The sequence below is a fragment of the Crocodylus siamensis genome, chromosome 4 (genome assembly GCF_052110815.1).
Source record: "Crocodylus siamensis isolate JL-2025a chromosome 4, ASM5211081v1, whole genome shotgun sequence".
NCBI classification, from domain to species: domain Eukaryota; kingdom Metazoa; phylum Chordata; order Crocodylia; family Crocodylidae; genus Crocodylus; species Crocodylus siamensis.
This window is the reverse complement of record NC_143398.1, coordinates 197903257-197919623: the sequence shown is the minus strand read 5'-3', so window position 1 is coordinate 197919623 and position 16367 is coordinate 197903257. Positions and strand designations below refer to the sequence as shown.

The 16367-nt window shown below is 45.0% G+C and overlaps 1 protein-coding gene across 1 annotated transcript in view; it reads left to right on the top strand.

Annotated features, from left to right (window-relative positions):
* The first annotated feature begins 3909 nt into the window (after positions 1 to 3909).
* ITGA4 (integrin subunit alpha 4) overlaps positions 3910 to 16367 on the top strand; it is a 55527-nt gene continuing 43069 nt past the window's right edge. The window contains exons 1-2 of the mRNA XM_090045302.1: positions 3910 to 4194; positions 4742 to 4863. Of these exons, the coding sequence (XP_089901428.1) occupies positions 4016 to 4194; positions 4742 to 4863 (301 nt within the window). The 5' untranslated portion in view covers positions 3910 to 4015. The remainder of the gene's footprint in view (positions 4195 to 4741; positions 4864 to 16367) is intronic.

The window sequence follows — 16367 nt, the reverse complement described above, 5'->3', positions numbered from 1 at the left end:
AATGGAGGTACTGTGCATTAACTAAAGTGAATTAATCCACCTATAGACGCATCCTTAGTTTTCACTTTTTGACTATAGCAAACCAGTGAGCAATTCTTCTGTTGCAAAGAACTCAGAGGCCACATCCAGACAAGCGTGGACATGTGGTATGTGGCATTGCAGACCCATCTGTGGCAGCACGCGCCACACATACTGCTGCCTTGCAGTGTGGGGGAGGGGGATTTGACCCTGGAATCCTGGGGTCAAAAAAACTCAACCAAAACAAAGTAGGGTGGTGCACATGGCAGCAGTGCACATGGCCTAAAAACAGAACTTGGCTACCCGGAGCCACGCTCCGGCTGCTGGCCAGGTTTCCTGTCACGGCTACAGCCCTGGGAGGCCCCCAGGACCCCAGGTAAGGCTGCTGGGGCCAGCACAGTTGCTGGCCCCAGCCTTCTCTACTCTACCTGGGGTAACTTGCTGTGTGCTAGAACATGTGTGGCACAGGCATTCCCTGGAACAAGTAGCAGCAGCACAAGATGTGCCACTACTACTTGTTCCCAGGAAAACAAACATCTGCACTTATCTGGATATGTCCAGAAAGACCACAAGTCAGAATGTTTCTAACACTAAGAATTGCTGTGTGAAATCTCTCTTTTAATCTTGTGAATTATGTAACAGTGCTAACCTTGTGTGGCACCCTGCACCACACTTGAAAGGATCTCAAGGCACCCCAGGTTGCCACAGCACCCAGGTTGAGAATCACTGGTATTTGCTTTCTCTTCTCAAAGCACATGCTCAACCTCTTATTTATTGCTAGTTTCACTGACATTCACTCAAAGTAGCTTTTTCAAGGGAAGTGAAATGCTGAGAGGGAGAATGTTGACCACCAAACAAAGCCTGAGGAAAGTTCAGCTCTCTGGTCAGGGAGATTTTCTTGGGATGCTTGACAATGCAGAGGCAAAGGGATGGATTGGTTACAGCTGTGTGTGCCTCAGGCAGAAAGCAGTGAAAAAGGCAGTGGTGAGAATAGCACCCAGAGAGAGCAGAGGGACAGAGCTTCTTGGAACATAGGACTGGCTAGAAATGTAGGTATAGAAACTGTATGTAGGATACTGCTTGGTAATGTTCTTTTATTGTGTTCTACTTAGTTGATCTTATTGTCTTCTAACAGTTAAACCACTATTAGGATTTCAGTTTCAACTAGCATTTATTTTGCTGCTTTCAGAATAAGAAAAGCTGATGAAAAGGAAGATCCTCAGCTGATGTCAATATAACTATCACAATTTACAGCAGCTGAGGAATTATAGAAGTTGTATGCCTAGTCATAGAACATTCAGGTGAACTGATAGCATTAATCTAAGGTATCCCTTGGGAGTACTCTAGCTGCTATGTAGTTAAATACTTCTGGGTTATCAAGGACAGACAAATGATGTGATTTTTGCAAGATGAGGAGGAACTTCAACTTCTGCTGGATAATTAATCTAAAGACATCCAGTGCAAACATGCATGTGTCTTATTATCTGGGTGTCTCATTCTACAACATTATTAAGAAACTCCTGGAAGTGCTGGGGTCTTTCAATTGATCTCTACCTACTGGGAGCTCAAAGTTATTAATCCAGAAAACTTAAAATGTTGTGGTATTAATTCATTTTGAGTAAAAAAAAAAAAAGTTTACCTCAAATTAATCATTATTTAAGATGCAAAAAAAACACTTGTAAAGGCTTAGTTGAGCCAGTTTTGCATGAAACTTGAGTAGCTTGGCAATTAAACTCGGTGCATTTCAGTTCTTTATTTTTCTGTCATGGGGGAAGGATTTAAAGGACTCCCACGGACTCTCTAAACTGAGGGACACTAGATCCTGCAGGAAGTTAAGACAATTAGTACTGGGGAGACAGCAAGCATTTACAACTGTACGGTATAGCATATCATTAAAGACTTTGTTTCACAGTAATTTTAGGCAGCTTCTGGAGCTCTTGACCCTTGGATTGGCTGCACATCAACACCTTTTAAGTGGCATAAAGCATTTGTTATTTGGCTTAAAGTTATGCCATTTCAGGGCAGGATGATCTCTAATCCATACAACCTTGGTCCTGTTCCATTATGGTGTAGGCACTCCCCACAGATATTCCACCCAAGTTGAAGTCTTCCAGTATCCCAGCTCCAGGGCTGTGCTGGCTCTGCCTGCTGGGAGCAGCGAGCCAGTCTGGGCAGTGGCACTGGCTCTGCCTGGTAGAAGCAGCCAGCCAAGCAGAACCAGCGTGGTATCCCTGGAGTGCCCAGTGGCCGTGGTGCCTCCAGCTGCCACCTAGACTAGCTCGCTGCTCCTGCTGGACAGAGCTAGTGCACAGCTTGGATTGATTCACTGCTCCTACCAGGGAGAGTGCCCAACAGCCACAGTGCTTCCTGTGTGGTGCCCCCCATGACCAGTAACCACCATCTAGCCACAGGTGCCCCACCCCCTGTGCGCATTGGGTGTTAGTGTCACCACCTTTTACCCTTGAAGATTTGAAAAGGGCTTAGATTTAGGGGGCTCAACAAGTTCTTAATCACAGAAAGACACAAGGAATGTTATGAGAACATTTTGGGGGACCACTTCTGCTGAGGCCCTGCACAGCTCCTAGTCCTGCACCTGCTCACCACCAAGCCTCTAGTGACCAGTCACAGCTGTGCAGGTGAAGGACAGTCAGAGATGATTTTTTGCCTTAAGATGTGACTGCTCCACTAAGCCAATTATCATTTGTGTGACTTACAGCATAAGGTGTAACAAGGGCCCTAAGAGATGCAAGAGCTAGCTTGGGTCATGTTAGCTGTCTAGCCTTGGCAGCATGGAACTCAGTGTGGACTAATTTACCCTGCTGTGACGCGGTGAGCAGCAGCTCATTAACACGTACATAATAAAACTCTTCATAAAAAGCAGGAAAGGTTTTCAGGGCCCTGCCAAGTATCGCGCCTCTTGTGTGACAAACTTCACACTTTACTTTCATGCTGTCCTGCATTGCAGCTATCATCTCGTGCACAGCTGGAGGGAGAACTGGGCAGCAAAGGAAATGGAGTTGGCTCTTAAAAGGATGTGTTGGGATAAGAATGGCTGCGTTTTCCCCACAGCAAGTTTCTTCTGCTTCTTCCCTTCATGCCTAGAAGGAGGAAGTGGCAGACATCTTCTATGACCTCGCATTGTCAGCTAAGGCCCAGACTGTTGGAAGGTGCATCAGATCTTGAGCTCTAAGGAGCTGTGACCCAGGACTCCTCCGGCCTGTCTCAAGCACCTCATGTCATTGTGCTAGGAGGCAGAGGTACTGCTGCTTTCTTTAGTCATTCCTTCTTTCTCAGTGTTTTCTACCCTGCTTCTCTTCATGGTTCCTCTTCTTCCCTGGATAATCCTCTTTTATATCAGCAGTAGGCTGGGCTGCAGGCCAGTGAGGAAAGATGGTGGTAGACTTGCGTGCTCAAGGAACAAAGAGCGATGAGGCGCAGGGGAGGGATTCATAACAGTGCAGGTAAGGGGGGCGGCTTCAGCCCTTCACCCTGCTCTGATCTCCTCCACTGGGGCGAGTGGGCCCCCAGGCCCAGAGCAGCAGTGTCTGCAAAGGGAGGAATTGCCGTGAGGGGGGCAGCGGTCTCTGCTGCTTTACCGGGGAGGAAGGACAAACACCTAAAAGTTTGTCTGGGGGGGAAGGGGAGGGACAGCCAAGTGTCCCTCCTCGCCTCGCCCCGACACACGCTGCTTGCTCCCTCACGATGACTGCACCCACCAAACCGACAACGCCTGATGTCCGAGGCAGAGGGGCCGGGCTACGGCCCGCCCCCCGGCCGGCAGCGGGGGCGTCGGGGCCGGGCCGGGGCGGCCGAGGGAGGAGCCGGCGGCCGGCCGCGCACGTGGAGCGCAGCGCAGCTCAGCGCAGCCCGGGCCGCAGCCGCAGCCGCAGCCGCAGCCGCTCCCGCGGGCCCGCCCCAGGGCGGGAGCTCGCTCGCTCGCTCGCTGGGGCCGGGGGCGCAGAGCAGTGGCGCCGGCGGCCGGGCTCCGCGACGAGTCATGCGGGGCCGCGCGGGGCCGCGCGGGGCGGCCCGCCTGCTGCTGCTGCTCCTCGGCCAGTGCCTGGCGGCGGCGAGCGCCTACAACCTGGACGTGCGCAGCCCCGTGCTCTTCCGCGGGCTGCGCGGGACCCTGTTCGGGTACTCGGTGGTGCTGCACGGGCACGGCGGGGAGACGTGGTAAGTCCGGGGCTCTCCTCGGCTCCCCAACTCCCTGGAGCGGCCCCCGCCCGCCCTGCCTCGGCCCGTGAGTGCTCCTGAGTCTGCCGGGGCTTCACCACCCTGCTCTGCCTTGACCAGGAGTGCACGATTCGGGTCCTAGCCCTGGTGGGCCAGAAACCATGCCCCAGCGTGGTGTCATGGACCAGCTGTGTAGCTGCGATGAAGCTGGACCTGCTTTGCAGTGCAAGACGTTGGGGATGAAGAAGGCCGTGCATTGGAAAGCTCACCAGCTACACAGTTGCTGTGGTCTGGTCTGGTGTGAACTTCATCCCTGTTGTCCCAGTTGCACTGATTTAAACTGTACTTGCAAATGGTCACATGTGGGGTGCCTTTGCTTCCCTCAGGATCTTCTTCCAGGCTTGCCACTGCAAAACAAAAGGTAGCCAACTTCAGCTTGGGGCAGGTAGCTTCTGATAGAAACCCAGTCTGTGCATGGTGGGGTGGGCGGCAGTTGAGCACTTGCATGTCCCTGTCAGTTGGCATGACTGTTTTTTCTTACTTGCAGGCTAGTGGCAGGAGCCCCCAAAGCAGACTGGTCTGCAAACAGCTCTGTGGTCAATCCAGGTGCGATTTTCAGATGCAGGATCAGGAACAATCCAAATGGCACTTGCGAACAGCTCCAGCTGGGTGAGTCCAAGGGTGGTGCCCTTGCACCTGAGAATGGTGTTACTGCTTCGGTAAAACAGCTGCAACATTCTCAGCAGTTATAATTAAACACAGCCAGAAAAACCCCTTAGGTATGTATAAGTGAGTGCATACCTTGGATATTCCCTAACAAACAACAGTCACAACTGGCTAAATGAACTAGTAGGAGAGAGTGGGTTTTTTCCAGAAGCAAAGTGAAATGGTTCCTTTAATAAATATTCTCTCCTGCACTCTTTTGCAAAAAAATAGATTTAAACAATTCATCATTGTGAAATATCAGCAATATAGTCCAGTTTTGATTAGACTAAACAAACTTTCTTGATGTTGGTGTATTCAGTTTAGTGATGAGTGTCCACGTTCTCTTATAAATTCTAATCTATGCATCAAAATGATACATCTAACTTTCCCTAGCATGAAAGACTAGTGCTCTTATAAATTTAAATGACCAATAAATAATTATTTAAAACATAGATCCTAAAAAACCTCTTCTTAGACTTGGAAAGGACAAACTATGCTCGAATTTTCTAAAGTTATTCCACCTCTTAATCCACACTACAGTTAGATGGTAAGCTAGGCATTTTTACACACAGATTTCTGGTAGATCTGGGATGATTTTTTTTTTTTTTTTAAACTAATAATTAAAAAGGTGTTTTGGAAAACAGAAATATTCTGCAAATTTAGGTTGAATTCACTAAATAACGAGACAAAAGCAGAAAATTTAGAAAATGTCAAAAATACTTCATTTCAGCACACGTGTTAAAATAGTAATTGAGGAAATACCAATATTTTTTACTTTTCTCAAAACAAGGGAAATTTTGTTTAAATGATCTCAATATAAATAATGTAGTAAAGCAACCTGAAGCAAAACACTGTTTTTCATTTCATGTGGTTTAAATACTTCAGGTTGACACAATAAAAAAAATGTTTGCTTTTCTCATTTAGCTGAAGACCCAAAAACTGTTTTCAGTTTAAACCAAGTTGATTTTTTTTTTTTTTCAGTTTAACCGCTGGGGTGAGAAAACGTTAATCGCCCAGCTCTGGGTGTCAATCGCATAGATACACCTGTGGGTATCTAATTTCAAAGTGTATGACTTTGTAAAAGTTTGAGCAATAAGTCTGTTTAAGATTACAGGTTGTTATGAACATATCAGCAGTTTTCTGCTTCTAATGTCCTTGAATAAAGTCCTCTTCAATTTTTTTTTTATCCTGTTTGTTTTAAGACCTGCATAAGACTTGGTTTAGCTCCCTCTTCTTCTGCAGTGCAGGTCTTCCATAACTGTCCTATCCCACTGAACTTGTCAAACTATTGGAGGTGGTTAGGGAGTATGGGACACAGCTTTCACAAACTTTCAAACCTAAGCTTTAGAATTCATTCTTGCCAGAGACAAGGATCATGGTTTCAGAACAAAATGAAAATTCTGTGTGTTGGCATTCCTCTGTTAATCCTGCACGTGTATCACCATTAAGGTACCCTCAAAACATATAGTTTATTGATCTTCCTTATTTTTCATATAAGCAGGGAAAGAAGGTTAAGACACTAGGGTTTTTTTATACGTATAGCTGAGAAACGATCAGATGCTATGTTCTTGATGAGCAGATTTTAGGTATGCAAATCTTTGCAAGGATGCAAAGAAAGTGATCACTCACAGACACTAAGTGGTTCCTTTTCTGAGAAGCTTGGTTATGATACTGAACACAATGAGAACCAGAAATAATTGAATCTGAAAGGGCTTGTCTATACATAGTCTCTCAAAATTTAAAGCAAATCAACTAAATGGGTTAAATCAATGCACACAAATTAAAATGCATAAAACATACATGTACATGCTCTCACTAGGGATATCTAGAGCATATAGCTTAAATTATTTTACTCCTCAGATATTGCCTTTGTGATATTCCTTGCTCATATTTGTAATAGTAAAGAAGCCCATTAGATGGTGTTAGGAAGAATCACAGGTTTTTCTCATAGATGCTTAAGAATGAAACCTCATGTGCAAATAGACAGGTGCGTGTTTGAAACATGCCGAAGGCTACTCTGAATGAGTAGGTGCAGAAGCTAAGGTATTTTAGGTCTTAACTGTGATATTAGTGTTCAGTAAGAACAGGACTTCTACAGATGCGCCAAGTTTGTAGATACTTCATCTTTTTATGACTGCCTTTTTTGTTCTTTCAGTTTGATCACATATATGGCAAGTCTTGATTCTGATTTTATTGTTTTGTTTTGAGTTTGAAAATTGGTGTAAGTTACTTTATTAATAGGAGGAACAATAGTTGTTGTAGCATAGGTCATAAATAATGTTGGCCCTTTACTACATTTGCAATGAAATAATTTTTTTTTAGTTAACCTCCTACTAGAGTCCCAGAAATGTACAGGTACTTAATTGGATATTAGAGGATTCTTCATATAGCTGGGCATCTATAGTAAAAAGATGCTGAGCATTGTGAGCTTAAAACTGGGACATATCCTTAGCTACTGTTCACCAAATAGATATTGTAAAACAGCCCCGAAACTAACATAATTGGATAGCAAACGATACTCTTCCTACTGGGAGTACTCTGTGTCACCCATCTCTCTAACTGTGAGCTGGAGGGTTCTTGTTATTTTAAAAGAAGGCAGCAGGCTAAGCTAGCTGTGTGGGGCTACAGCAGCAGGAGCACAGGCTAGCTATTAATTAAAAAGGGGAAACTCCTGTTTTGGTTGGAGAGCCACATGACAGGAAGTGGGCAGGGCTTTGGGGCATATAAGCCCAGGACCTGAGCTGGGTAGGGCACTCAGTATTAGACAGCCTAGCCTGGGTCAGGGATCAGAGGGCTGGAGAAGCAAACAGCCTAGTCCAGGGTCATGGACCAGAGGGCAGAGACAGTGAGGGTGGTCCAGCCTGGAGTCAGGAACACTGAGGGCTGTTCCAGAGAGAGAGACTCAACTGGAGTTGTCTTAAAGGGGAAACCCACCCCATAGAGTTAAGAGGAGAGAAGTCTGGAGGACTGTACCCTAGGAAGAGGCTACCCCGGCTTCTGGAGGCAGCCCCTCTTCCCCTCCTCCCCACCCCCTGCAAAGGTCAAGTCATGGCAGGAAAGAGATAGGAGGTAAAGCAAAACCAAGGAAAAAAGTTGGTAGGCAGGTCTGACCGCCACAGGACATCAGAGAGGCCTGGCGGCTTGCCTGAGCCTGTCACACTCTCTGGTGATTCTCCAGGGTAGTAGATTTATTACTAACAGCACAGGGCTGTCCAGGTCTTAGCAGCTGGAGCTATCCCTTGAAGTCATAGGCGGGCTTCATAATATAAGAATCCTAGAGCTATTTTATGCTATATTGGACTGGGTTGGCTTTACCTGCAAAGGTGATTTCATTGCAGCCTTGCCCTTCCAAAAGTGCAGCTATTATGAATATAAATTTCACCCACTGTTGTGTGTGTAGGCCACTGAATGTAAAGGGTAGCATAAATTATAAATATAACACTAAGTCTTCGTTTATGTGCTTTGCTTGATCAGTACATTTAAACATTCTGGACTGCAATAGTTATATAGGAGATGAAGGCTTTTAGACCTGGGCAAACATGCATAGTATGATGGTTTCGGGTGATGTCCTAGAAGAGCCATCAGGCCTTTCCTTCTGAATGTCCTTCACTTCCGGTGGCTTCACCTGGACTTGAGCAAAACCTGTTTTAGCCTGTTAGTATAGTTTGACAATGGATGATTGAGGAAGTCAGTCAGTGAAATTGCTGGCACGGGTGGAGTAGGGTATTTTCAACTAAGTGATAAAGCAGAAGAATGCCCTAAAATAAGAAGTTATTCATGTTATTTTAGCATAAGAAAAAAAGGAGAAACTTATTCTTAATTCTCCTTCTCAAATTCTTACTATAATCAGCCTAGAAAAACATTGCTCTCTAGCTCCCCCAGGTGAACTATTACAATTGAAGACAAGTCTTCTGCAAGTATTCCTTTGGAATGAAACAGCAAAAATTTGAATTGCCACTGTTCACACTTCTATTATATTAATGAACTTATTGGCCAGGGAGTAGGATGAAACTGTAAGAGAATTTTGTGAAAAACTTCAAAATTGAGCACAAGCGGACAACTGTACCAGCAATATGACTACAAGACTTCCACTCATTGTAGCAGGTGCTGGTCCCAGGGGTGGCTGTGATGCCCCCTGGTGCCCATTTGCTCCTGCTCTGCCCTTGCTCTCCTTCACTTCTCCTATGCCTTGCTATTAGATCCTTGGAAAGGAAGGCTGCCCCAGGGATCCCTGATCCCATGCTGCTGTTCAGATTTCACTACTCAGTGCTTTAAGGGCTTATTACATGGTTCCAACCATCCTTTACACCATGCCTCTGCCTTGCAGAAGTTATTACCTGGTGCCACTCCTAGGTCTATACCAGCACCCAGTCTCCACCACTGCTGGGACTAGCAGTCCCTATGCCATCAACCTTCCTGGCTGCCTCTGGACCTCAGGCTGCTGTCTCTGTCCACTCACACCTGGGCACATCACCCATTCTAGCTACTCCCAGGTACCTAGTCCCTGCCAGATACTGGACCTTCTCTGGTCCAGTCTCCACTCTATTCCTGAGCCCTGGCCCTGCTCTGGGGCCTCTCAAGGCCACCACTGCCCCGTAAACCACCAAACTGCCTTGTCTTAACCCCTGGGAGTACAGAGTCTCCCTCTACTGCTTGCTCAAGTGCTTCTTCCATGTCAGCTCTTGAGATTACCTGCCTCAGCTCTGGCCCTGGGTTTATCTCTGTTAAATCCCACCCATTTCTGGTAAGGTACTTTGCTTCCTGCTGACTTGGTTCCTTTCAGACCTGTACCTTAAAAGAATAGGTGTGCCTAGTGCCCATTACACTCATCCAGTTGGAGCATGGGAACAATATCAAATGGCACACTGCCAATAAAATTATCCACTTCTATGTACGTGTCGGAATAGTGGAGTGAACTGCTATTGCAGTTAGAAGGCCACAAATTATTCACATTAAATGATTCATTTGGAATTTAAAAAAAATGTAAAGAAAATCCGGATGCTCCGTCAAGTAAAAGCTGAGTTCCTTGGTATTTACTGTCATTAAAAGTAAACAAGTTCCCTTCCATTCATGAATCTTGATATTTTAATTTCTTGTGCATTGATATGGCGTATTGTGATCACTGGATGTAGTAGATTTATTAATCTACAGAAAAGAGAAGCTTTGGTTTACAAGTTTTGCAAAGAGACGAAGGCAGATGTCTGTATTAAATAAAATATAATTCAGGTCAGCGTTAGAGAGGGATAGAGACGGGCATAGACAGATTTTGTAAACTTGTGCAGGTTTTTTTGAAGGTTGGAAGGCTAGTCATGTGGGGGAAATGAAATCAGCCTATTGATGGGACATGTTCTGGGAGGTTCACTAAGTGTGGACACACTTAGCATCTTTTTAGAGTAGAGATCCTTTTTTCCCTTCCTGACCTCAGTACCTGCAGTCAGGAGTGTTTTTTAACTTGAGGCCTTACATTTGACGATGTTGCTACTGTGGAGTTTCACATGCTTCATGATCTAAAATTACTACTGTGCAGTTTACTCAGACTGCACTCTTATTTATCTTTACAACAACTTTACAAGATCAGTATATGCCACTTCCCCTGTGGCACACAAGCTGTCATTTCCCTTTTGGTGCTTCCAGCAGTGCTGCTCTTTTGCCTTTGCCCCCTGAAGCAGTTTTGCTTTTCACCAGATTAAACACTGCTAATAGTATGCCTGTCCTCATCACCATATCCATAATGCTAACCCCACACTCTTCTTGCTTACATTTATGCTCACAAGGGACTTATCCTGTCCTTTCCTTACAGAATGCTTCAAAATCCTCCTTCTCTTAGTAGTGGGAAATTAGAGACTAAAGAAGGAACGTGGAGCTAGAAGAAGTGTAGGAAGCAAACAAAAACAGCTGGGAAATCAAGAGAGGATAATAGAGCATATGACTAAGGACAGTTTAGAGTGAGAATTTGTTAGAGCCAAGGGGAAGGGAAAATAACTACATGAGTAAGGGGTAATATAATACAGGGGAGAAAAGAAAAATGCCTTGTTTCACTGTTTCTGAAGGCCTTGGGGACATCTAAAATGGATGACCAAATACAGCATTAAGCCAAGTAAAACCTTCTTTGTCTCTGACTACATTCTGTTTGGTGTAATGAAAATTTCAAGTGTTGAACACTAGATAATTTAAGAAGCTAGTCTTCCCTTCTACTTTTATTTCTAATATCTGTATATAGTCAAAAACAATTAAGAACAGAAACAGTTAGGAAGAGCCTTTCCCATCTAAAAAGAAAAATTACCGTTAGATATGGGGGCAGGGAGGCAAAAGGCCTTCCAGCTAGAGTTTGAGAAATGTTACTTACAAGCTGCAATTAATTCTAATGTTAACTAGAATTATGATATTTATTTTAAAAGTGTGCATTAGAATGGGAAATGTCTAGACATTCTATATGATATTACACCAGTTCCTGAACTGATATGAAGTGGTTTGTTAGATCAGAGAGTCTAGCCAAGTCAAAGGGAACTGTGGTTAATATGTACACATAATTGAACTTCATGAGCAGATAAAGATTTTCTATTGCCAGCTTTAAAATTATTTCTTACCTACTTGGAGCTGCACAGGAAGACTTCCCTGATGCCATGTGAAAGGTTGGAGGAGTGGAATAAGCTACCATCGTGTCCCTGATCTTCTGGATCTTGAGATTGGCACTCTGTGGATTTAGGGCAGAGGCAGGCAAAATACAGGCTCGCGCTGGCCTGCCAGCTGATTAATTGCATCCAGCCCCATAGATGGCTGCCCTTCTTGCACTCTGTATGGGGCTGAGTCCTTCCTGCTCCTGCCTGGGGCAGTGCCTGGTGTGTTCCAAGCCTTCCCTGGCAGAAAGTGCCAGCTCCAGGCACAGCTTCTGGGCAGAGCTGCTGTTGCCGCTGCCCAGGGAGCTGCTGGGCTTCTCTGACCTCCAGGGACGACGACTCCTGTTCCTGTTGCAGTACTCTGAGCAGCAGGTAGGAAGAAGAAGCTACAGCACTGAGTGGAGAGGGGTGGGCTCTGCCTGCAGCTTGCTGTGATTCTGCTAATGGATGGCTGGGCAAGAGGTCGTGTGGATAGAGGAGGGTATGAAGGAATATGACTGCTTACAAAGCCCCACTGGGCAGGCATGGGACAGGCAGATGGAGCAGGAGCAGCAGTTGGAGCCTGTGCAGCCCCAGGACAGGCAGGTGGTGTGGGAGCAGCAGCAGGAACCAGCATGGGCTTGGCACAGCCCCGCCAGGCAGGCATGTGGGATGGAAGCAGTAGCAGCAGCAAGAGCCAGTGTAGGCTTGGCTGTAGTCCCACTGGGCAGGTGTGGGACAGAGACCAAGAGAGCTGGTGGTGCCAAGCTCTGCTCCCTGTTCCCCCTCCCCTCTCCTAGGGGCTTTTCTTGCTGCCCACCAATGACAGCTACTTTCCCACCCATTGCAGCATGCAGTGAGCCAGGCAGGCACCACTAATATTCCTCCCCCTTCCTCCACCCGTGAAGGGGCTGGGCTCAGCCACATCACAGTGGACAGAGGGGAAATCAGACTGGGGAGGAAGCCCCCCACATGCACACCCAACCCATATCCTACCCCCCCACCATATCCACAAATGCACAAAACACTATATCACACACTCCACCGTACCCACAGACACCACCTACACCCCCCACACATCCATACTCCCACCCCCACCATACTTGCACCCCTCCATACCCAACACTGCAACCATGCATGCACTCCACGCCAAACAAGACCCACACTTGACACCCCCCATACACATAGACTCAGAAAATCATAAAAAATTAGTGTTGGCAGGGACTTCAGGAGGTCATCTAGTGCAGAGGTTCCCAACTCCAGGGCCATGGCCTGGTACAGGGCTGCAGAGGGTTAGCTGCTGGTCTGCAGAAAGGTCGGCTGCTGGACCAGAATTCTGGCATACTGCGGAGTGGCAGCCAGCCGTTTTTTATACAAAATATTAAAAAGCGTTGGCTGCTGCTCCTTAGTATGCCAGTCACTTTCGGACTGCAGTTTGCTGGTCCTCAGTTTGCTGGTCTGTGGTCACTTCTGGTCTGCAGACTGGCCCACGGTCACTTCCAATCTGCAGTTTGCTGGTCCACAATCTAAAAAGATTGGGAACCCCTGATTCTAGTCTAATCCCCTGCTCAAAGCAGGACCATCCCCACCTAGATCATTCCAGCCAAAACCTCAAAGGATGGAGCTTCCACCACCTCTGGGTTTCAGTGCGTTACTACCTTCCTAGTGAGAAAAATTCCTCCTAATTACCAGCTTATGCTTCCCTTGCTGCAACTTGAGACCATTGCTCCTTGTTCTGTCATCTACCACCCCTGAGAACAGTCTGGCTCCATCCTCTTTTGAGCCCTGCTTCAGGTAGTTGAAGGCTGCTGTTAAATCCAATCTCAGTCTTCTCTTCTCCAGGCTAAATAAGTCCAGTTCCCTCAGCCTGTCCTCAGAAGTCATATGTCTCAGCGCCCTCACCATTTTTGTTGCCCTTTGCTGGACTCTCTCCAATTTGAATGCATTCTGTCTGTAGTGGGGGCCCAAAACTGAACACAGTACTCCAGATGTGACCTCACCAGTGCTGAATAGAGGGGAAGAATCACTTCCCTTGATCTGCTGGTAACACTCCTACCAATGCAGCCCAGTATGTCATTAGTCTTCTTGGCAACAAGGACACACTGCTGGCTCATATTCAGCTTCTTGTCCACTGTAACCCTCAGGTCCTTTTCTGCAGAGTTGCTGCCCAGCCAGTCAGCCCTGAGCCTGTACTGGTACATGAGATTGCTCCATCCTAAGTGCAGGACTTTGCACTTGTCCTTGTTGAACCTCATGAGATTTCTTTTGGCCCAATCCTCCAATTTGTCTAGGTCACTCTGAATCCTAGCCATATCCTCCAGCATATCCACTACTCCTCTCAGCTTGGTGTCATCTGCAGACTTGCTGATGGTGCATTCTATACCATCTTCTAGGTTGTTGATGAAGACATTGAACAAAATCGGCCCCAGAACCACCTGAGGGGCACATCCACACATATACCACCCCTCTCACACACCCCACCTTCCACCATACCAACGACACATCTAACAGTTTCACATACCTCAACCACACATCTGACACCCCCACACACATACACCCCACAAACCTCAGCCACACCCACACTTACACCCCCCACACCCCTTCTATACCTTGACATACCCCACCTGCACTATACCCACACACCCCCAAACCACATACTCCCTCAACCACACACATCCCTTCTACCCCTCCACACACCCTATACAAGCAAACCCCACCCCTCACAAAAGGCGTACTTTCTGGGCAAGGGGAGAGACTTCCAGTGGCAAAGGTCAGGGTTTAGGGGGTGGGACTTCCAGCCACAAGATGGGCAGGGCACCTATCAAGGAGTGGAACTACACTTGTGACCCACAATGCCTCACCAAAACACATTAAGCGGCCCTCCAGCCAAAAGAATTGCCCACCGCTGCTTTAGGGCTTGCATAGAAAAGTGAGTAGAACAGACATGAGGTAGGTAGAAAATGGTATACAGAAATTGTCATTCTCATGCTTCACGGAAAACACATAATATAACCTTTAGCTGTATTATTTATTTTATCTGGGGGAGTCCATATTTTGATAAAGTCAGGAAGACTCAGTGGTCTGGTTAAAAGATACTACCCCTATAATAAAAAGTAAGGATGTGAGAGAACAATAATTTCAGAGAGCTTTTTCTCCTGCAGAGGGCCTTCTCGATTATTTTCTGCCAGGAAAAGAAAATCCAAAGGCCAGGACAATTCTACTGTCAATTTAATGTTTTCTCAAACTATTTCCAGTATCATATGTCCAAAATCCTTTTAATAGGTGATAATTCTGAAAAATCCTTTGATTACCATTGAAAGAGACTAAATATGGTAACAAAAGAAGTCAACATACCCAGTCAGTAGAGGGTGATGATTTTTAAATTGATTGATTGATTTTACAGATAACTAGATTTATTAGAACTTAATAGCCTATAAACCAATGGATTATAAATACATTTCAGCTCTCCTGGGAACTCATTTTTCCTTCCGTTTAATGTAGAAATGTGTTGTGGTAGTCATTGATCTATTCTGATGCCCTCTGCTGGCTAATTAACATTATTTACCCAGACTTTCTGGGTTGCTTCGTCAGTAAAGGAATTTGTTGAATTTGATGAGAGTTAAACCCCACCAAACTCTGTTACCTATTTTTCTTTCGGTATTATATGTCTGTTAGTTCTGGTAAATGAAACAGCAAAATGAAATTTTGAAGATATTGTATTAAAACTTTTTTCAGTGTCTTAGTAAACATACAGTGGGCACCTTCAAAAATAAAAAATAAAAAATATTATTATATGTAATATAAGTCTTTCGAATAGAATAGAATATTTTAATGCTTGCTTAAAGTTATTTTCTTCACATGTGGACTCCAGTTTTTGGGGAAGAAACAAGAATTTGCCCGACTCACAAGATCACTATTTATTATTTTTGCAGAACTTCACTAGCTACCCACATTTTTAAATATAAGATAATGCATTTAAATAGAAGTAAAACTAAAAACCACCTTCAAAACTGTATACCTTCTATTTCTGTAAGGAGGACCAAGTACAAAAGTATTATACCCATATTAGTTTCACATCCGAAACAAATACTGCAATTAGAGGGATCTGATTTTATAGGAATAGGAACTTGGAATATGACTGATTCCTAAGCTCTGTTGGACAGAGATGTGACTAGGAAAGTGGGTAAATTGAAAAGATTTTCATTACAGATTAGAGTTTAGATCCAGTGGCTTTAGAGAATCAGCAGATATTTCAGATGAACACCTGCAGATTCCATTGTATGGATCGATTTGGAACTGGGAGTTCAATTTGGTGTGATGGGTGATTCAGACCTGAGGTTTGGACTCGCAACTAAGTGTGAAAAATCCTCCTCTCTTGGATTAACTGAGTACCAAATATTGGGCTTTAAATTTCCTTGGCTAAAAGCCCTGTTTTTTATAATAAGATATCATGGTGTTTGTGATTAAATTAATTAAAAAAACAGTGGCTCATTTTTAGTACTTTCTATGAAATCATGCTAGGGGGTTGGGCTCTACAATACTACAGCTTTTAAAAAATGATATACTGCTTATGTGACAGTGCATCTGTGCTCACCTTTCTATCTTCCTCAGTTTCAACAGTGATGGAAGTACCATAATATAGTCTCTTTGTATCTAGTAGACTCTGTTTGGGCCTGATAGCTCTATGTATTTCCTGTGTGGCACCATACTTTCATTTACAAAAAACTGTGAACTATACTAATATCTTTCCATGGGATGTCCTATATAAAATATTTATGGGTATAAGGCCTACTGATAACTATATTGCATAATAAATTGTGTAGAACTTCGGTTTATTTTATATATTCTGTTTCTGTTAATTCATTATCCTTT